General features: G+C 47.9%; 1 protein-coding gene across 2 annotated transcripts in view; it reads right to left on the bottom strand.

Moving 5' to 3' along the window:
* The window catches only part of FSTL4 (follistatin like 4), a 242229-nt gene that overhangs the window by 166277 nt on the left and 53698 nt on the right, over nt 1–22254 (bottom strand). For both annotated transcript variants that reach the window (XM_075441818.1, XM_075441817.1), the window contains exon 4: nt 767–1015. In XM_075441818.1, coding sequence (XP_075297933.1) covers nt 767–1015 — 249 coding nt within the window. The remainder of the gene's footprint in view (nt 1–766; nt 1016–22254) is intronic.

Consider the following 22254-nt stretch of genomic DNA (forward strand, 5'->3'; position numbering starts at 1 on the left):
CAAGATATACTCCAGCGACGCCTTTACAAGACCTCTCTCATTAGAAGTAATATAATTTACTACTTCTTCCACTCCCTGGCATTTGATCACCCGCTCCTGCAGCCTCACTTGATTTGTGACAGGATGGTACATGGCGTACACAATATTAATGGAAAAGACACAGGAGTCCGTCCCTTTGGTGATCTGGTGCAACGATGATAATGAAGTTTGCTCTTGAACCAGTAAAACAGCTGAAGATGTCTGCGTCCTACTGGTAACCAAACTGTGTTTAAAATAATTTAAAACTCTGTGCTGGCCGTACACTTCCCGCTCCTCTGACTTCATCTGAGCAGCTCCTTTCCTTTGCCTGTTTCATTTACCGAAGTAGGTTTTTGTTTCTCATTTTTTGCAACAAACTTTTTAATAATACCATATACTTTCTCTTCATGTCTTTGTCTTGGTCAGAGCCTTACCAAACTAATCGGATTGTAAAAAGCTACTACACTGGAAGTTGTAAGCACTGAGCAGCACAACTATAGCACACACGACGCACACGGTGATGTTAATTATTTACCATTTCCCAGTTTGATTACATTTTGGGTGGTGATGACACTCAAGGGGCCTCACAGCCACACGAAACATCGTGTTATGTGCCACAGTGCCCTAGAACAAATCATCCTTGAAAAATTTATCTCTTAGAAATAGAACATACCGTTCAGCCATTTATCAGCATTCCAATGAGTGATGGAAGTTATACAGAAATCTTTATTCTCAACTGATGCCCTACCTTTGAAGAAACAGTCCTTGCTGTGGATAATGTAGATTTTCTTCCTCTGCAGACAGGAGGCTCGATGCAGTTGACAGTGATTTTCATAAAATTTGCCATCAGATCCACACACGGGCATGTAGCTGGACCTGCAATCTTCCACACACCTGCACTCGGGCTGGTTGGTGTCCTTGTTCACGACACACTTGCTCCCCCGGCCGCAGTACTTCTTCTCACAGGACGCATGCAGGCCGTCCTGCCCGTAAAGCACTGGGAAAAGCAGAAAGAGCCCGTGTGAGCAGCGTTTGCTAACGGACCGTGCTCGTCCGATGTAGCAGCGCAATGACAGGAGCAGGGGCTACGAGGTGTCCGAGGGACAAGGCACCCGGCTCTGAACAGTGGCACGACCGCAGCTGGGAGAACGCCTTCACATCTGGGCTCCCAACCTCCAGCTCTCGCTTACCAAGCACTACGCCTGTGCTCAAGGGGCTTTACTGGAGAGCGATGGACACGGAGCTGTTTGCTCTTTTAGCCCTCTGAGAAACTACATCGTAGAATAAAGTCCGGTGAGAGCACTTCAGTGCCCAAACTTTGGCCATGAGTTGCTTTCAGAAAGCAAGTCTGAAAACCTATGCTCCTCCAGCCACAAAACCCATGAGGAGCTTCGTTTTGGGCAGCCAAGTGCCCCAAGTGCCAGCACTTCAGCTTCGGTATCGGTGTCCGCGTTCAGAGCCCGACTTCCTCCCCGCGAGCCAGAAGCGGAACATCCCCAAAGCTAAAATTCACACAGGTTTCAACAACAGCTCAGCCAGACAAGCACAGAGAGATTTTGAAAAAATAACCCCCAAAAAAGACTTGTCACTGAAGTCAAGTGGATATTATGGGAAGATGCTCCTCGCTGCAAAAGTAACCACCAGGATCTCTCCCTGCACTCTGAATATGACATACAATGAAAAATAACTTTCTACTACTTTTAAGAATTCATTGGATATAACGTTCCGAACATTACTGTGCTATCTGCTGTTTGAAACTATTAAAAGACTGCCAAAGTTGCCCTTGTGCTACAACATTTTCTGCTGCTGAAGTTTCCTCACTTAAAGGCTTACAAGGGAACATTATTATAATTCATACAGGACAGAGTACTTCCAAATGAGCCACTACTCAGAGCAATAATTAGCATTATACTCAATGAAGAGAGTTTCAGGAAATTAGATGATTCTGTGCTAAGTGGAGCACGCAAAGCTGAGAATTACAAAGGGATGCTGCAAAAGGCATAATTAAAGCAAGAATAAACATCTCGTAGCGCACAGCCCGCTGCCAGCCCATGCCAGCGACCCAGCCTGGACCAGCAAGGCAGCTCTGCAGCAAACCCCTGCTGTCGGCATTTGCCACGTGCAGGCTTGGCTCTCGGCAAGGTTTTGGCATGCGCCAGCTTTCAGAGGAAGCTCAAGTGGAAGCACTGCTCCAGACATGCTCCAGCGTCCGATAGGACAAATCCTGCAGCAAACGCAGCACCGCAGCATCCCCCAAAACGAACCCAGGGCTCCTCCCTTCAAAGGTTTTTCAAGCAGCAGAACAGTTCAGCCTAGCAGAGCAGACCAGACCTCACCCCAAGACATCCCCCCACCCCACCACATGTAGCAGAGATGTGAGGAGCATCAGCACTAGCTACTTGAATCTATCAATCCCTTTTTACCGTGCTAAATTCCTTGCTAACGCCGACACAGCCACATCCCCCCACCCCACCACATGTAGCAGAGATGTGAGGAGCATCAGCACTAGCTACTTGAATCTATCAATCCCTTTTTACCGTGCTAAATTCCTTGCTAACGCCGACACAGCCCCTGCTCGCACAGCATTTTACGCCACTACAAAATGCCCCACTGTTGGAAGCTACACTTCATCCACCAGTTATCAAGGGGTTAAAGCCTGCGCACAAAGAGAAGCAAAAGTTCCTGCAAAACCCCATTTTGCTTGGTCCTCATTAAGCCTTTGTTTTTATCACTGTAAATCTGAAAGGGAAAAAAAAATCTGTTATTGGAGGATTAACTATTTGACTCAATAACTCATTAAAATTCCTCCAACTTGGCAAGCTAAGAAATATTGACTTTCCCTGACTTGTAATAAACCAGAAGGTCAAAGCATCTCTGAGCAGTGCAAAAAGCACAGTCCCTGGAAGGAGTATCTGAATATTCTTTATTTACTTTACTAATTGTTCCAGAATTTCTGCAAAATATCCTCAGAAATGCCAATTTGATGACTGCTGGGAGACCTCACTGCCAAGGCCATCTGCATTTATGGTGTCTGCTGTAGATCGGAGCAGCTCCAAGGATCAGGGCTTGAGGAAGCCCTGGTCAAGCATCCTCCTCCTCTTGGTGGCAGGACCTGCACCCGTACGGGCTTATCCATTGCAATGTCCCTCAGAAGACATGTTTTGGAGACTGCTGTGGATGCTAAAGATATTTAAAATCCAAGATTCAGGAGCTATCGTTGTATATAGAAATGTAATTCAGATAGAGCTACAGCAAAGCCCTTCCCGTGCTGTCTTATCGCTACAAACTGATCTCTCGGAGCTCGCACCAGCCGAGGACAGCACCATGCATCTCGCTGAAGGTTGTTTCTGCCTCCTCTTTTATGGCGGGCTGCTCTGATTTAATGCCTCAGGTCACATCTGGGCAGGCCACAGCTGCACCCTGCCCCGACAGCCACCGCACGCAGCAGCAAAACCGCTCTTGGAGCCTCAAGTATTTTTGGTGTTTTGATTTTTAATAGAAACTTAGCATTACTGAAGACGAACACTATTCCTACTGCAATGCAAATTTTAAGCTTTTTAATGACACATCAAAGATTTGGTTAAGTAACAGCTTATAAAAAAAGACAAAATACTTCAGCTTTTCTGCATCCACCCCAGGTACTACAGAGAAACCGCAGAAAGCCTGTCAACGTTTCTGCCTCCTTCGGTTTGTTCACAATTTGGTTTATTCAGTGTTCCCAGATGGAGAGCTCCTGTCTAAACAGGTCTAAGTTGGGGATGGGGGTAGGCAGGATACCCACCAACAGCCAGCAAGGCAAGGTAGGTGTATTTGGGAATTCCAATGTGCTTCTGCGAGCCCGAGTCCTCTGAAATCTGTGTGTCTGCAAGCAGAGCGGTGCCGTGGGATGTCTTTGCCAGAATCCTTCTCTGGAGATATTCCAGCCCCGCCTGGCCGCGGTGCTGTGCAGCCTGCTCTGGGTGACCCTGCTTCGGCAGGGGGTTGGGCTGGGTGACCCACAGAGGTCCCTTCCAACCCCGAACATTCAGTGCTTCTGTGAATCTGACCGTGTTGATAGCAGCTCTTGAATTCAACCACTATTCGCACAATCCTGTGTGTGACTGAAGCTCCCCACAAGCACGCTCAGCCGTGCAGACGGACCCTCTGCCCCGGACAGACAGCAACGGGATGTGAAACGCAACGGAGCCAGCAAAAACTACAAGGAAAGAAGGTATTTGGCTGTAAAAGCACTGTTGTCTTTATTCAGGTGATCAATGAACTAATCCAGAGCAGCACCTCGCAAAGGGCCCTTCCTCGACTGCATCGAGGTGCCTGCTCCGGCTGATCCCGCAGGCAGCGCCCGAGCCGGGAAGGACACAGGCACGGAGCTCAGCAGCCTGAAACACGCCTGCCATCGCCATGTTTTTTGTCACATTATTAAAAGTGACAGAATTCCCCACTCTTACAAGGATTATTAAAAACAGAAACGAGGAAAGTAATCAAGCGAGACTACCAGCTAACTGCTCACAGTATTTACAAGCCCCACTGTATTGCACAGAAAAAGGCATAATTTATTTAATTTATTAGTCGTAAACAAAGTAATTTACTTGGGTTAAAAACTGATCATCTTGCGAAACAAGCCACTTCTCAAAACTAAGTTTACCCAAGACGGCTGGAGTCTGAGTTGTTAAGTTGTATTAAAGCCAGAAGGATGGAGAGAGGAAGCTCATTCGCACACACCCCTGAAAACCCTTGCCTTCTCAAAGTCGTTTTTGGCTGCCCCTGAGAAATTCAGAAGTCCAGTGGAAAACCGACAAAAGCTTAGCGCTGGCAGTAAAATAACTGATATCAGGAATTTCATCAGGCTGCTTAGCAGGCTGCCTTCATCTCAAAACAAGACCGGAATAAGAAAATGAAGATGTTATTGCCATGTCGGAGAATACACGGCCTCTGGCTGCTCATTAATTCATCAAGACAGAGCCCTCACCTACCTTTTACACGCCACTAAATATGTTACGGATCAGACTAAGGCTCACAGACTTTTTTTTTTTTTTTTTTTTTTTTTACACTCCCAAATATAACCCTATTCCTTACTTCAGCAAAACTTCCAGAGAGCTCATGGGAAGGTTGGGTTCGTGACAACTTCTGACTTCAGCCAGGACCAACCAAACCCATCCCACACAGCAGCAAAACCGAAAACCAAACAGCTCTGTCCTATTACTGCTCCTAAAAAGTTGCTTATACACTGCAGAAATGTAAATGACTACATTTACATGTAAGAAGCCAGTTTGCTTTCAAGTAACAGCGAGCTCCTGCAGGCAGCTGGACATCCAGTTTTACTGCCGAAGGAAAAAGTTTAGATGGTACGTCTGGACGGGAGCCAAAACTGGAAGCTTTAATTACGGGGCACTGGAGGCTGCTATAAGTGAAACTGGAAGCTTCTATGCCAAGTCCCTCACAGGTAATGCTGCACCTATCAAATCTTGTAACAAAAAAAATAAAGATAAAATCAAATCCTCTATAGCATGATAAGAATATTCAGCCTCTAAACTTTGTTACTTCCATTAGGTAAACCGGTGAGGTGACAGGTCACGAGCTATTCATCCAGCACCTTAACATCAGTTCTCCAACTGCTCACCCTTCCCACATTAATTAACCTTCCGTGGTCTAAAATATCACACCTGTAAGCACTATCTGCTGCTGAAAAGTACACATTGCCAGTACGTGTAGATGTATGTGCACACACACAGGTGCACGTGTTCACGTATGTACTTCCACACGCCTGCTCACATACACAGGTAACACGTGGACACACGACAAGGCACCTCCCATGCACGTGACTCGCCACGACGTCACTTTGCCGACGACGTGGAGCCAGATCATGCCTCAGCCTCCCTCCCCCAGCACATCTCTAACACACATCTTGAATAACTCCTGGTTGGAAGCAACGAGAGTTGAGGTGCACGACCACTGCACCCGGCTCCTGTCCAGCTGGCACACGCGTGCGCTACGTACGTTGTGACTACCGCAATAAAATAGGAAACCTAAAGCAGGAATTTCATAATATCTGCTCTGAGTTTCGTAGTTTTTCATTGCATGCCTGTTACAAAAGAGGAGAGGCAGAAAAGCCGTGGCAAATGACCTGGAAAAGGGGCATGGCAACAGCGCCTTCATTATCTCCATTCCTAGCCTTTGGTGCTATAATTTATTCACTTTTATAAAGCAAAACTGGTGACTTATCCCAGAGAACAATACACAAAATGAGATATGCATCAAGCATACGTTTTGCTATGGATGCAAACTATTTTCTTCCAAGGTCCAGGAGATAACTGTGTGTGCATATGTGTGTGCACATCTTCAAGCAGGGCGGAGAGGGACACGTCAGCCTCGGCAGGGAAGGACAGAAACTCGGTCACTTTTACTAATTTAGATGCTCTACATGAAGCAGAAGACAGGATGACACAGAAAGCCATCTCAGAACAAAAACTCGCAAACCTTCCCAGCTGGCCACATTATTTCAGGAGGATTCTTGCAGAGTTTAAAAAAAACCAAAGCAAACGCCAAAAGGAAAGGGAAATCTACTCTGGAAAGGAGCACTGCAACAAACAGTGACACCGATGACACCAGCACCGTGAGAAAGGCGGCGTCTGCGTCCGCAGTTTACAATCAAATACAAAGAAACTGGAGCTGCTCTAGCGACGTTCAGTAACAACGTGCAGTTATCTCGCAAATAACAGCAAAGAAGCACTCAAAAATCGCCAGAAAATTATCTACATCAATTTTTTACATCTGAAATCAATGGGGTTTAGTGTTACTTTCTATATCTGTCAGGACTGTGAAACCCATTTAAGGTGATACCATGACAGGGTATTTGAAAATTTCAGCTATGTTATTCCTAGTGTAATTAGCCTAATGTTTGCTCCTTTTCAAATCCCTTTAACCATTGTGAGATCAAAAGCATCATCAAATATCATTTTTGGATGGTATCATGGTTTCTGAGGGTACTAACGTGAAAAGAGAGGCAACAGACACGTACCAATCAGAAGATCCCAACTACATAAAGCATATATGCAGATTACTGAGAAAGAAATACCAGCCAATATACGAGACCATATATATTCAGATCCTTGCCATGAAACTCTACCATGCACAATTTGCTTGATTGTTCTTGGAAGAGCTACTAAAGAGGCAATTCCTAAAATTGCTCTTTATTAAATGTTTAGATAAAGTTATCTATGCTAGGTACCGCATGTTGAAGGCAATTCTATTGCATTACCACTGCGCAGTGAGTAGAGCTACAGACCTAAACCCGCCCGACGGTTGCGCACGAGCTGCCTAGCAGGTCCCCGCCAGCCAGCCAAGGGACAGCGTGACGTTAGCAGATCACCAGCACATCGCCTGCATTGATCAGAAGGATTTAATTTCACATTTCCTTGGGCAGCCATATTTGCAGTCTCGTGAGCAACCCAGCGAAGCTGGGTAGCAGTGTGCGTGTATGCACACGTGTGTATTTTACTTTATGATGTATTTCTTTATCTCAATATTGCACAGCCTGAAGAATGCAGAAACTTTCTGGTATCAGATCTGGAGGGAACAGATCACATTAACGCTTTGGTTTCTTTGGTAAAACTCCATATCAGAAGCACACACTTCTGAAGGAAGGCAATGAAATTCCCATAAGTCACTGCTCAAAATCAGTCTTGCTGCCTTTAATCTTGCTCATCAATCTCCTGCCTGCCCCACTCCTTCACTTTTACTCTCCGGACCAGCCTTGCTCCTCGCTTTGTTTTCAGTGGTCTTTTATCCTTTGACCAGCACAGCAAGCCCCAGCACTCTCTGGGCTACTATAAAAGCCATGAGAAATCAATAACTCGGTGTCATGCGTCCTTCTGCTATTCCTTCAACAAAGTTTTCGTGGCAGAGACTACGAGGAGGTTAGAATCCAATAATGAAATAACTGCAGCTGACTTGCCTGTTCTCCTGGCGATATCTCCAATTACATTACCAGTGGAGCTGCTGGAGGCAAGCTGAACAGTCTAGACCTTTCCAGCCGCCTCCGTTATTAACCTTTAAATCTGTCCATGCCCGTTGCCTGTTGCTCGCTCCCCTTTCCCCCTGGTCACACCACCCGAGGCTTCCCCCGAGGGCTCCCTGCCCTGCACCTCCTCCCCAGCTCCTCCACCCTCCCAGCCATAGCCCGCCATGAACCCGGAGACTTCCACAGGGAGCTACCCCCAAACCTCCTTGGCACGAGGCAGCCGTCTCTTGCTTCCACTTATTTTTCAACATCCAATTCCCAAACTTTAACAGTTTTACCCTCGCTTGGATCATTTCTACTTGGAGGAGGGTGAAAGGTGTAAACCAAGTGTACTGGGCTGTGCTGCAGCGGCTGGGGGACACACGTGGCCATCGCGTATCACACCTACGTAAAAACACAGGACATTTTGCAATATTAGTGGTGGCTCAAGAACAAAAGATGCCAAGTTTCCATGTGAGGGGTATTCTACAGTCTCACACAAATCCCTCCTTTTTCTATTTTTTTGACTCATTACTTTGCATTAAGGCCATTTATCAGAAAATAATTGCTTTTGTTTATTGTATGCCTATTTTCCCCTTACATAGGCATAAACCAAACGCCGTTTCAGATTAGATAGAAAGATGTTTCCAATTTATTTTCCCATTCACTGCGCCAGTTTATAAGGCTCACTGAGGAACAAGAACAGAAAACCAGCTCATTGTGTTTGTCCCGAAAAAAGAACATAAATCTGATTATAATTTTTGGTTGGAAAATGAATAGATAATGAGCTTTTATAATTAATATCCATTCAGCATCCTTATTACATTATTTTTGAATTCCATTCTTAGTAAGAAAAATCATCTGACTTGCACCAAATTGCACAAGTGCCACCGCACGAGGCTCCAGCGTGACTGATCGGAGAGACCCCAGCCAGCACTACCACAGCGATGCCCGTGTCAGCACTTCCATCAGCGTCTCCTTGCCTCCGAGAGGTGCACATCACACGTCTGAACCTTAACAATGAAGTCACACTCATCAAAAACATTTTTCAAGCTACATTAAGGCACAGCCCAAAAATGCAAAGGAGGTAGAAACACTAGACTTTGACCTGTTTGCCTCGCTGCTAGAAAAGGACACAGGCTGGGCACAACCTAACTATAAAGTAATTAAATACCAGGTCTTCCAGTAATTTACATATTCTGCCTGGTTATTAGCGTTACTTGAAAACACTTTGTGATTTGAGGCCCCATCTGGAGCACTGTGTCCAGTTCCGGGCTCCCCAATTCAAGAAAGATGAGGAGCTACTGGAGAGAGTCCAGCGCAGGGCTGCGAGGATGAGGAGGGGACTGGAGCATCTCTCCTACGAGGAGAGGCTGGGGGAGCTGGGCTTGTTCAGCCTGAAGAAGAGAAGGCTGAGAGGGGACCTTAGAAATGCCTACAAATATCTGCAGGGTGGGGGTCAGGAGGATGGGGCCAGACTCTGTTCAGTGGTGCCCAGCGACAGGACAAGGGGCAACGGGCACAAACTGAAGCAGAGGAAGCTCCAGCTGAACATGAGGAAGAACTTCTTCCCTCTGAGAGTGACGGAGCCCTGGCCCAGGCTGCCCAGGGAGGCTGTGGAGTCTCCTTCTCTGGAGATATTCCAGCCCCGCCTGGACACGGTGCTGTGCAGCCTGCTCTGGGTGACCCTGCTTCGGCAGGGGGTTGGAATGGGTGGTCCCCAGAGGGCCATTCCAACCCTGAACATTCTGTAATTCTGTAATTCCTTCTGCTCCACCATCAGAAGCATTCAACTGCATGAACAATACGGGACAAACACTCACAATGTGACTCCACAGCAGAGCCACCTCTCCCAGTCCCTACACCCATCACACCTCCTCCAGCAGCCAGAAAGAACCTTCTCAAAGCAGCCACTTCTCTCTACCAAAGGCAAGCTCTTACCCTCAAAAGGAGCGAGCATGAGCCTGCAAATTCCACCTTCAGGGACAACTTGCTTTGGTCTACCCAGACAATAAACCCATGGGGTGTTTTACTGTCCCTTCCCCTGCCCCCTTCTCCCAGCCAGATTAATTTTCAAGGATACAAATTGCCAGAAGGAATCTATCAATAGTTGCATATACACACAACTTGCAACACTTCTTTCATTTACTACTACACCGAAAGGCAGGTGGGCAGCTGTGTGAAAATTAGGGACTGGGAGCCCTGGAACAGGCTGCCCAGGGAGGCTGTGGAGTCTCCTTCTCTGGAGATATTCAAGACCTGCCTGGACAAGGTCCTGTGCAGCCTGCTCTGGGTGACCCTGCTTGGGCAGGGGGTTGGGCTGGGTGACCCACAGAGGTCCCTTCCAACCCCTGCCATTCTGGGATTTTGTCGTTCATTTGGTGACTCTATTTCTGAGCACTGATTTTGTTCTGTAAAAGCTGCCACTTGCTGCAGATAAACGAACAGAAAAGGGAAAAAAAGTGTTCTGGCTATTTAGCTGTAATGGGGTTGGCATTAGTGCAGGTGTTTCGTATTTGGGTGGTTTTTACTTCTGGGTGAAGCGTAGACTCACGGCTGCTTTACCCGATGGAAGCGCAGCCCCAGCAGCGGGATCAGTGCCGCTCCTGCACCACGTCTCAATCAGCATAACCTTCCCGCCCGAAACTGTTGAGGTTGCACAGTGTCTTTCAACATTTTATTTTATCCTGAGACATTTCATTTCTGTTTTCTCAACTAGATGCCTTAGAGCCTCATAGATTACAGGCGTAGGAGCGTTACCACCTAGCAGCAGTGTGAGGCAGGAGCCAAACAGGTCCATTATGGGGAGAATTACAACCACGCAGCTACTGAGCGAGGATGTATTGCACCTGCGTCGGGACACCAAAGAAAGGACATTTTTATAAATCAGTTCCGAGCCATTCTTCAGAAAGGGAAATAACTGGTGGAGGGACCTTCTCACTGACTGCACGTGAATAACGGTTTGCTTGTCGCATGAATCCTCTCTTTTCATTCTTAATGAATCATTTCAGTCTCTGAAAAAACTGCAGCATGCAAATGGTCTAAGGAGACAAAAGCCAGGGAAGGAGCCTGCAGCCAGGGATCAGCAGCACCTTGGCTGCCGCCCTCATGCTGCCTCCAAAGCCTTCTTCTCCACTGCTGGTTCAGCTTTGCAATCAAAAATAACAGGGGGAAAAGGTGAAGTTCTGGGGAATATCAGTTTGAAGTCATTGGCCGGTACCATGTAAGAGAGAGACTTCCTAGCTGTTATCTACAACCCTGCTGTGGCCTCGAAGAACATTGCAGGTGACCCACAGACCACCCATAGGACTCGGCAGGGTATTCTGCATTAATTACAAGTAAGGTTTTCCCTGAAGTTTGACCTGGGCACATGCTGCAGTGGCTCTGAGCGATTTCCTTCAGGTAAAGGGAGAAAAAACATTTTGGCATACCCCATCCATGGTGACCCCTGCATTCATGAAAACATTTCCTACTGAAAAGGCTTCTGAGGGACTCCAGAGAACGCCAGTGGCACAGCGAAGAGCAAGCAATGAGCATTTTCCAACCACCAGCTGCGCTGGCACGAGAGAGGGGGCCCGGACAGCACGTGGGACTCCAGCCACAAACCCCACCAGGCATCCCCGCCATGACTTGGCCAGTTTCCATATTCAGGTTTCCTTGAAGTAGCTGGAACAATCTCATGGAAGCATTTTAAAAGAAAAATGCATGTGTTTTTATATATATGTATATATATTTAAAAAAAGGAAAGACAACCACTGCAGGGAAAGACCTGACCATTTCTGACAGTAACATGAATCCAACCCCTCTCTGAACACAAGCAGTGGTGCCTCATCAGATGGAGCAAAGCACTGCCCAAACCTTCCCCCACCAGGTCTCACTCTCTCAGAGCTGAAACCACTTATTTTTTCAGCTGCTCTAAAACAAACGAGAAACTGGAATTTCAAAGAGCGCAGACCCAGCCTCGCACACACCTCCTCCAAGCTAGGGGCGAGATCTTTCCTCCCAACCCTCTGTGCCAGGAGCCCTGCTGCCAAATAGAAATTAAAATCTGCTGCACAAACAGGAGCGAGGGAGCGCGGCCTCGGTGCCTGCACGGAGCAGGGACGCGCAGGAGACGAGTGCGTGGCCGGCGTGTCGGGTACCAGCCCGCGTCCCATCTCAGAGGGACAGCGAGGAGAGGGGGGCACGGGCCACGAGCCAGTGCTTCATGGAGCCCGCAGCCACCGCAACGTAGGCCAAAGAGTTCATCACTTGAAAACCCGCCCAGCTTTTGGAGCCCAAAGGGATGCTTTCAAAATTAACTGGTTGGTAGACAAAGAGGCAAACAAAAAAAGAAAAAAAAAAAAGACTGCCTTTAAAATTAGCAAGAACAGGATGTGTCTTTGAAGTCGTATTTTTAGATGCACTATGCAATGCTTCTCAGATCAGGTTCATAAAAACTCTATCAGGAACAAAGCATGTTTGACTTAAAATGATAGTAAATGAAAACAAAACCAGCATCTGCCAAGCAGGACAGTCACAAACAGCAAACACACACATTTACTCAAGGCTGAAACAACTCTTAAATTGACACTTTGCTGCCCAGTGATGGCGATCTGCTCAGCAACTCCACGGCTGAAGGAAGTGGTGTTGGCCATGGGCTGAGGATGCTCTCAGATCGCTGCCCAAGTGACCACACCGAGTAGAAACTGTATTCAGATGTGTGCGCTGCCAGGCAGAGTGAGCCAGTTTGAATTGCAATGGCACCAAATCATCTAATAAAATACGACATAACCCCCAAATCCCCCAACTGCAGACGTGCCCTCGCAGCTCCCTGTCCTAGGTACGAGAGAGCCCGCAGTGCCTTCGAGCTTTAATGCAGCGCCGGTCAGCGCGAGCGAGCAGTAAACGCTCCCCGAGCTCGAAGCCATTCTGAAACATCACCGTGGCACGACACCGATCAATAACCATTTGCATTCCCCTCTCCCATCTCTGTTATCTTTAATGAAGTTCTTTTCCAAGACTAAGCAATCAGGAGAAACACCATCTTCTAAGCAATCGCATCCAGTTCTCCTGTGCCTTATGCTAATACTGCAGTTCTCCACTCGTTTAATTTTCTATTTGCTGCCCAACTCCGGGACACCGCCGCACTCCCGCACCCCCGTATTTTGTGGACACACCACTTTGTTTCTCTGCTCCATCTGTGGCCAGCAACCTTCCTGTCGTACAGGACAACACCTTGGCATTTTGGTTACTCTCAGCAAACGCACCCCAGACGTCAGAGCCTGCAGTTACCGCCAAGCTTTCCAAGGCTCTGTGCTCAGTGCACATCTATTTCTCGCCCCTTTCTCAACAAGGAAGGAAATTACCCCGATCGTGACTGAAGAGTTCGCTCTTTCCTACAACAGTTTGACTGCCAGTCCTGCTCCTGAACACCAGATTTCAAGATCTCTTCCTACTCCTGGGGTAAACACCCCCCGTACACACCCACCCTGCTTTGCCAGTCCACGCCACCCTGACCTGCACCAAGCCGTCGGAAGTCTACGCATCAGCAACTTCAGCTCCTACATTAAACAAAAGACATTTCTTTTTATCCCCACTTACCCTCCAGCAGCTACTTTTCCCTGTGCTTCTTATACAAAGGAGGACGGAAGAATTAATGCCATTTCGACTGCATTACCAACCTTTTACTCCCTCCATATTTGCTCGGTGCCGGAGGAAGCATTTTAACATGCATTTACCTGATGGAAGAGTTATAGGCTATTGAAAGGATAACGCAATAAAATGAAAAACCTACTAAAAAGCTATTTTGAAAGTGAAAAGCCTTTAAACTTTGCATACTGTTAAAACCGTCTCGGAGGGTATCAGCGCAGAAATGGAACATTAGCACTGAAACACTAACGTTAGCTGCTTTTTTTTATTATTATTCTGAGGAGCAGGAACAGCACCAGTTTCTCAAGCTGAGACTCACACTGTAAAAAGAAAAATCCAGAAGGGGTGAAAATCGATAAAAATATTGGTAGAAACCCTTAGTTTGTTGCTGTGGGTGCATTCTGGTTTCAAACGTGTTTTGAACTTAATCTGAATTTGGTTAATCTGCACAGCTGGACATCTGGTTCGGGAAATCGCCTGGCACAGGGCAGAGCCCGGAGCAGGGCAGAGCCCTGCAGCCACCCACAACGAGCTTTATCCCCTCGCACGGCATCCATGCGGGTCCACAGCCACGCAGGGTCCATCTAGGGCTCAATTTGCTGCTGCCCGCAGGCAGCAGCCTGCACCGAGGGTGCGGGAGCACTCCTCGCCCATCCACGCCACGAAAGCGCGTGGAGAGCGGAATCTGAAAGGGTAGATATAAAATAAGAGCACATGTATTCAGTACCTTCCCTTTAAAAGTGCTCTGTACGAGGAAGAAAATCAAGCAACAACTGATAAAATCAACAAAACACTGCTTCCCTTCGAATACAAAGGCACAAAATGAGAACAAGGGGGTCACTTTTAATAGCGGGAGAGGAAAAGCTTGGGATAAAAAGCAGGAATAAGCCGCAATCATCGGTCATCGACATCAGAGTATACTGGGAAAACGCAGCATTATGGGGCTTTTTATTCATTTAAGAAAGGGAATGGAATAAACCGCGTTTTGGCGCAGGGCACACTCCATACATTGAGCTGATCCTCGCGGATACAGCCCAGTGACACAGCCAGAGGAGTGCAAGGAGTGCATGGACACCCACGAGGCCAAGCAGTTACATCTGAACGTAGGTCAGACGACTGCCATGGAAGCCCTAGAAAACCAGTGCCACCAGTTTAAAGCCAAGCCGCTATACGAAGGGTGACCAGCATGGAGCGGGCAGGTGCAGTGTTTCAGACTGGACGCTGGAATTAGGCTTTTCCACCAGCGTATAGTTCAAACCCGTTCTCCAGTGCCTTAGAAAAATGAAGTAAATTACTCATTGTCAAACTGAGGGACGAAGAAAGCGAGTCCCCGGTCTGTCTTCCCCATCTCTGTCATTACCACTGGCTCCTCTGGACTGGCACACGCAGCTCTCGGGCGGTGCTGGGAGGACGATGTGATGATGAATCAGATCAAAAGAAAGGCAAGCTGGTCAGCGTTTTGCCCAGTCGCTTTGGACCACTGAGCAGAAAGGAAAAAAGAAGGGAGAGCCGCTAGATCCGACTCTATAGCAGTAAAGGGAGGTAGGCAGCAACATCGGTACTGGGGCCGGTGCTGTTTAATATCTTTATCGGCGACATGGACAGTGGGACTGAGTGCACCCTCAGCAAGTTTGCCAACAACACCAAGCTGCGTGGTCTGGTTGACACGCTGGAGGGAAGGGATGCCATTCAGAGGGACTTTGACAGGCTGGAGAGGTGGGCCTGCGTGAACTTCATGAAGTTCAACAAGGCCAAGTGCAAGGTCCTGCACATGGGTCAGGGCAAACCCAAACACAAGTACAGGCTGGGCGGAGAGTAGCTCAAGAGCAGCCGTGAGGACTTGGGGGTACTGGTGGATGAGAAGCTCAACATGAGCCAGCTACGTGTGCTTGCAGCCCCACAAAGCCAACCGTATCCTGGGCTGCATCAAGAGAAGCGTGGCCAGCAGGGTGAGGGACAGGATTCTGCCCCTTTACTCTGCTCTCGTGAGACCCCACCTGGAGTCCTGCGCCCAGCTCTGGAGTCCCCAACAGAAAAAGACATGGATGTGTTGGAGTGGGGCCAGAGGAGGCCATGGAGATGATCCGAGGGCTGGAGCACCTCTCCTACGAGGACAGGCTGAGGGAGCTGGAGCTGTTCAGCCTGGAGAAGAGAAGGCTCCGGGGTGACCTTAGAGCAGCTGCCAGTGCCTGAAGGGGCCTGCAGGAAGGGTGGAGAGGGGCTTTTCACAAGGTTGTGCAGTGATAGGACAAGGGGGAACGGCTCTAAACTAAAAGAGGGCAGATTTAGATTAAATATTAGGAAGAAGTTCCTCCCCATGAGGGTGATGAGGCACTGGAACAGGTTGCCCAGAGAAGCTGTGGCAGGACTCAAGGCCAGGTTGAATGGAGCTCCTCCTGTTGCACCATGGCTCAGGCAGCTGCCGATGGCCGCAGCCGTGGCTGGACACTGCAGCCCTCCTCGCACCCTTGTCTTCCCCATGCTTGTCTCTGTGGGATCAACTGCCACACAAAATGACTCCAGCCCATCCGTAACGGGAGAACGCATCCAGCAGGCAAAATCCAGCTGGTATTTTGTGCTCACGGTAAATAGGATTACTGGCAGCGGTGAAAAGTGAAGTCCTCCGCTGAACAACACACTGGGGATGGCAGCTGCTTTCCAGCCTTGGACTCCAAATATCATCTTGCCAAAGCTTTCTGTACTAATAGGGCCTATTTTCTCCATAGGAAAGAAAAAGGCAGGGAAAGAATTCAATTTTTATGCTTCTGAGTCTCCTATCGACGCGCATGTGTTCAACCGCTCCCATTCCCATTAACACCCAGCATGGGGAGATTCAAACAACTCCACCGCCGCTACAAGCTGGGGTTGTCCAACAGATAGAGCAAATGATTCAAAAAAAAAAAAAAAGTTTTATTTTATTTGAAAGTTTTCTGCACTGAATAATGTAGCACAGCTTTGATTTCAAAACCTCGACTTCTCAATGGAAATATTTGTCTCTAGCTATAGCACAGAGCAGAGCTGCCAACTCTTCCTGTTCATAACCCTCGCCGACGGGAGCTGCACTGGCGGAGCAGGTCTCCGCAGGGATCCCCGAGGGTGATTTACTGACTCCAACACGACTTGCAGGCACTAAATGGCTGCCTCCAGGTTACTCAGGTGGAAGAACATGCACAGTGCCAAATTCGGGGGAAAAAAGGTCCAAGATTGTCAACGAAAAGAAATCCCTCGGGTCTCACCGTGAAATGGAGAGAATGACCAGCCGGTGAGGAGGGGAGAGGGGAGAAAAAGGGAAAATGAGAAAAAAAGCAAATGGTTCTCAGTGTGCGATGGCAGGAGCCATCCTGAACCAAAACCAAGTTTCCCAAAAGTTCACATTTAAAGTTGCAACTGCTTCAACAGCACCCACCTAAGTGGATAAAACACATGAAAAATTAAAAATTACAAGATCCTTTCCCATGTAAATACCTCTCCATTAGAAACAGAGCTCAGATTCCCAGTTTATGCGGGAGGAGAAAGACCAATTCTCTTGTTTTGCAGCGTGAAAACCCAAAGCATGCCCCTGGTCAGCAACGCAAGGGCAACCACCCAAGTCAGGGCTCGGCGTCCCCACGCTGGCCGAGGCAGTTTTGTGGGCTCCCACCCCCTGCCACAGCAACCGGGCTGCAAAGCTGTCCGAGGCTTGCTCCTGCTGGATTCGTCATGCACTTCTGTGCTGGCAATTTAAATTGATTTGATACTGAAATATTGCTGTGGGATTAGATACCGTCCTGTGAGGTGCAGATATATTTAACACAGTTAGGAGCAAATACGTGTGATCAAACAGGGGGGTGGGAGAATGAAAGACTCATAATTCAATACCCTTGCTCAAAGCAAACATTGCATTTTGAAAGGAAAAGCAAGGATCTCACTCCTTACCAGCATCAACTCTGTCACGCACTCAAACCAAGTAACGAACGCCTGACTGTCTTTGAAGACATAAATTGGGATACAGCACAGAAAGCCGCTAACACCGAGCTTTGCACTGCACGGTCCAAAGGGAGTCCACGGCAGGGACACGGCAGAATGCATTAAATCTCAATTAGATCACAGTACACAACAAAGCACTGAACATTATCATCCTGTTTGCTCACCCAAGGATTAAGTGGTTTGCTTGGGAGAGGTCTGCGCCTGCGAAGCGTCCTGGGGACGGAGCGGCTCTTCGTGGTGCAGAGCAGCCACCGCTCTGGACTCTTTGAATGAAGGGCACCCATTCAATGCACCTCAGAACAAACTATTTTACATGTGCACGTGTGAGCGACGGACCGCAGGCTGCGCAGAGACGTGGCTCAATATTTTGAAAGGGCTACCAGAGTATTTTTAGCTAATATATCTTACTGGTGACTGTCTGGATATGCCTGGATGTCAAAAACAGTAGTGTAGAAAGAAAAATGAGAAAACAGAACAGTAAAGAAAATACAAAAGACAATAAAGCTTTGATGGTATACTTTAAAAAAAACCATTAAGAAGGTAATGCTCTAGTCATTTTTAAAGCAATGATTTGGGCAACATTATGAAGCCCTTATTTGCAAATGTGCTTGTTGTACAACGCTTAGTATTAATAAGCCCTCATAATTATGCATGCAAACAGTTTACCCTTGGTATTATAAACACAACCATGTGAAGTCCACGCGACAGCCGGGCACGCAGCGATGTGCGGGCAGGGCTGGGCAGGGCAGGCAGCGGCACGAGCGGCCATGGCAGTACCTCCTTCCGCAACGGAACCTGCAGGAGGCTTTATCTGGTCACACGAAAGGATCTTCCATCCCATCCCCATCTCCTCTGAGCCAAACCAAGGTTCACTTCCACAGACCTTCACAGCCCTGAAAGACTTTCTCTACTAACTGCTGGGTTTCTTCCCTTGGCGATACTTGCCTTGACACCTGACCTTCCTCCCTTCTTCCACCCAGTCCCTTCCATAGCTCTAACCTCCACTACGGAGAGGGACCTGGGTGTGCTGGGGGATGACAGCTTAACCGTGAGCCAGCAGTGTGCCCTGGTTGCCAAGAAGGCCAGTGGGATCCTGGGCTGCATTAAGAGGAGTGTGGCCAGCAGGTCGAGGGAGGTTCTCCTTCCCCTCTACTCTGCCCTAGTGAGGCCCCATCTGCAGTGCTGTGTCTAGTGCTGGGCTCCCCAGTTCAAGAAAGATGAGGAGCTACTGGAGAGAGTCCAGCAGAGGGCTACGAGGATGATGAGGGGACTGGAGCATCCCTCCTATGAGGAAAGGCTGAAGGAGCTGGGCTTGTTCAGCCTGGAGAAGAGAAGGCTGAGAGGGGACCTTAGAAATATTTTCAGGGTGGGTGTCAGAAGGACGAGGCCAGACTCTTTCCAGTGGTGCCCAGTGACAGGACAAGGGGCAACGGGCACAAACTGAAGCAGAGGAAGCTCCAGCTGAAGATGAGGAAGAACTTCTTCCCTCTGAGGGTGACGGAGCCCTGGCCCAGGCTGCCCAGGGAGGCTGTGGAGTCTCCTTCTCTGGAGATATTCCAGCCCCGCCTGGACGTGGTGCTGTGCAGCCTGCTCTGGGTGACCCTGCTTGGGCAGGGGGTTGGACTGGGTGACCCACAGAGGTCCCTACCAACCCCGACCATTCTGTGATTCTGTCTCCACTCCAAGTACAACTTTTGCTTAAAAACTTCCAGCATTTTAACCGCTACCAGCAATGACAGACTTCACCCAGGCAGCCCATTGCGAATAGTTTGCACTTCACTCCTAAAGATCGGTTAATGAAGTGCAAAACTTCAGGGCTGTTTGATTAAAGAGCTAATGCTTGTAAAATCAATATGCTAGAGAGTGAAGCTTTCTTCATATTTAAGTACGAGGGAAAAAAAAATGTCTTAAATTTTATGTAGCATTCAAATGCAACAACAGGAGTGCAGACATGCTGTTTGTCAGCATCTGTAGCTGTTTCATGTAATTTACAAACACCTGCTGTTAGTGCACCTTAAATACACACATTATTCAATAAATTCTGCGGAAATCATCCAAAAAGTGGCAGTGCCTTGATTCACTTCTGCAAAAGCGCTATGATATCCACACATTAACATCTTGTAAAAGGTTTCCTTCTCTGAGGAGCGGTACGAGCAGTCAAAATCGCAGCAACGCCATCAGCTGCAGCAGGGCCCAGCTTTGGAGCGTACTACTTTTAATTTGCACCAGTCAAACGTGTTCCCTACCCACACAAGAGTATTCAGTCAACTAAGTGCACGGCTCGATGAATGTACTCCACCGCCGCGCATACGTGCTTGGAAACTTCAAAGGAAGCCAATCGTAATATTTTCACTAAAGACAGGAGCTATTCTTCCTCCCCACAATGAAGCCTGGAGGACAGTCTCTGGTTTCCACAATGGAGAGCTCTCTTGAAAGCAGACATCACACTGGCTTTCAAAAACCCAGCCGGGACACCGAGTTCACGGCTACGAACCCCTTCCAGCCTCGGTGGGTTTTTTTTTTTGCACAAACCAGCATTAAAGCACCCACCTTGCCCCAAAATAGCTGCGAGTTTCAGATGTTGTAACTCCCTTAATAGCCAAGATAGAAGCTCTATGGTCACAGCCCAAATTATATTACGCATCCCCTGACTGCACACACTGACATTATGACTGCTCGGTGCACTCAGCATGCACACAGTCACCAGGGAACACTAAAAGCAAATTCTGGCCCTGTCTATCATCCATAATTCAAGAGAAATCAGGGTTAAAAAAAGTGCATGAGCAATTGACATAATTTATATGCTGCAAGTGGGAGAGTTGGCAGTCTCTCGCATCATAAAGTTTAAATAACGGTAGTTTAACGCCAGATGTACCCGCAGCTGTCCTGAGCGTAATGCCATTAGCTCTATTACGACTCGGAGCAAACCCCTCCTTAGCTCGGTACCCCCAGCCTTGCCCCACCAGCAGCCACCTGAACGCAGGGTCTCACCAGGAACGACCAGTCAAGCACAAACTACCTGGCACTAACAGCACGAAAAAAAGAATAAGCAATAAGAAATAGCCCAAAAAAAACCCAAAAAAACTCTCACTTTGTGAAAAGTTTCGTGCTGCAGCTGATTGTGAAAGGTGCTACCTCCAAAACAAAAGGAGGAAAGAAAGGAAAAAAGTATCGGCATCTCTTCTGCAAATACAGCTGGTCACCCAGCGACGGCGCAGAGTTTTGGAGATGTGAATTTTGATCGATGTGGTGACATTTACTTTCGGAGGACACACTTTCTTCCCGTCATTAACTAACAAAAAAAAATTCTTCTTTCCCCAACTTTACACCAGGGATTATCAAATTAATTCAGTGTCTGTGTGCGCGCTGAGGGGTATTAATTGATCGTTCGATCTAAACCAGCTTTTAGTCAATATTTCTTACTGAAACAAGAGAAAGCTGGAACAGCGACTGCTTCCTCCCACCATCACTCAGGTTCACCCGTAGCATATATATTCACGGAAAAACCTAAACTCCCCAGAAATGAAGGATCCCATGAACCCAAGAGCAGGTCAGGGAATGGGGCTGCCCGAAGTCCCACCTGCTAGTTTGCTTTTTCAGCCGATTCGTTCTTGGTCTCAGCAGTCCCCCTGCAACTCGTCATAGGATGACTCGGAAGAGGCAGAATATAACTGACACCGTCCCCAAAGGCAAAACGAAATTGGGTGAATGCCTAATCTAGAGAGCCCAAGCAAAGCCTACAGCCTATCCACAGCTCCTGCTCTTCTGCCAAACTCTTTTCAACAGAGGAATTTTGCAGAAACCACACGAGAACTCGGAGAGAGATCCTTAAAGAGAGGGAATGAATGAAAATCGCCACCATCCTCTCGGTTTCACAGTACCCTGCCCGAATCACACCATTATCAGCCTAAATACCACTTCTTCACAGTTAATGCTGCAATACCAGATTTGCAGGTTTTTTTGCTTTCTTTGTGTTGTGCTCAGCTGGCAAATTTAGCTACTTTGTGTTAAAAAAAAAAAGTCAGCATCAGCACAGAGCTTGAATCTTTGGTCAAAAAGTCCCTCACCTACAGCCCACGTGCAGGTTCAGCACCTCCATGGCACAAAGGCGATGAGACACTTCCCGATTTAGTCTTGAAACACAAAACTGGGTGAGGATGTAAAAACAAGAAAGGGTTCCCCCCATCCTGATTCAGCTAACAAGTGTCTGCAGCAAAGTAGGGCAGGTATGATGGGAAGCCGTCACACGGACAGAGCTGCTCCCTCCCCTCTTTCAGAGCAGAATATGGAAGTTAAGCAGAGAAGTGAAGCCTCAGAAACCAGTCACCTAAAAAAAACCACCAAAACCCAAAACCTCAATGTCTCTTCTTTTCCCTTCTTGCTCCGGGGGCGAGCAGCACCACCGCTTTTTAACTCCACAGGGAGCTGGGTCTCCATCCCCAGGTGCGCTGAGCAGTGCCTCGTATTGTCTGACGGATCAAGGGCCCCTGAGTTATGGGGGGTTCCCCCCCTCTTATTTTTTTCCTTTTCTCTAGGTCATGAACTAATATTCTTACCCATCACCTAGGCAAACTGCTCGCTCTCTCCCCCAGCTGCACCCAGGAGCACGCTTGTGTGCAGAGAATCAAAGGTGCAAGTTTGCA

This window comes from Opisthocomus hoazin, chromosome 22 (assembly GCF_030867145.1).
Source record: "Opisthocomus hoazin isolate bOpiHoa1 chromosome 22, bOpiHoa1.hap1, whole genome shotgun sequence".
Lineage (NCBI taxonomy): Eukaryota > Metazoa > Chordata > Aves > Opisthocomiformes > Opisthocomidae > Opisthocomus > Opisthocomus hoazin.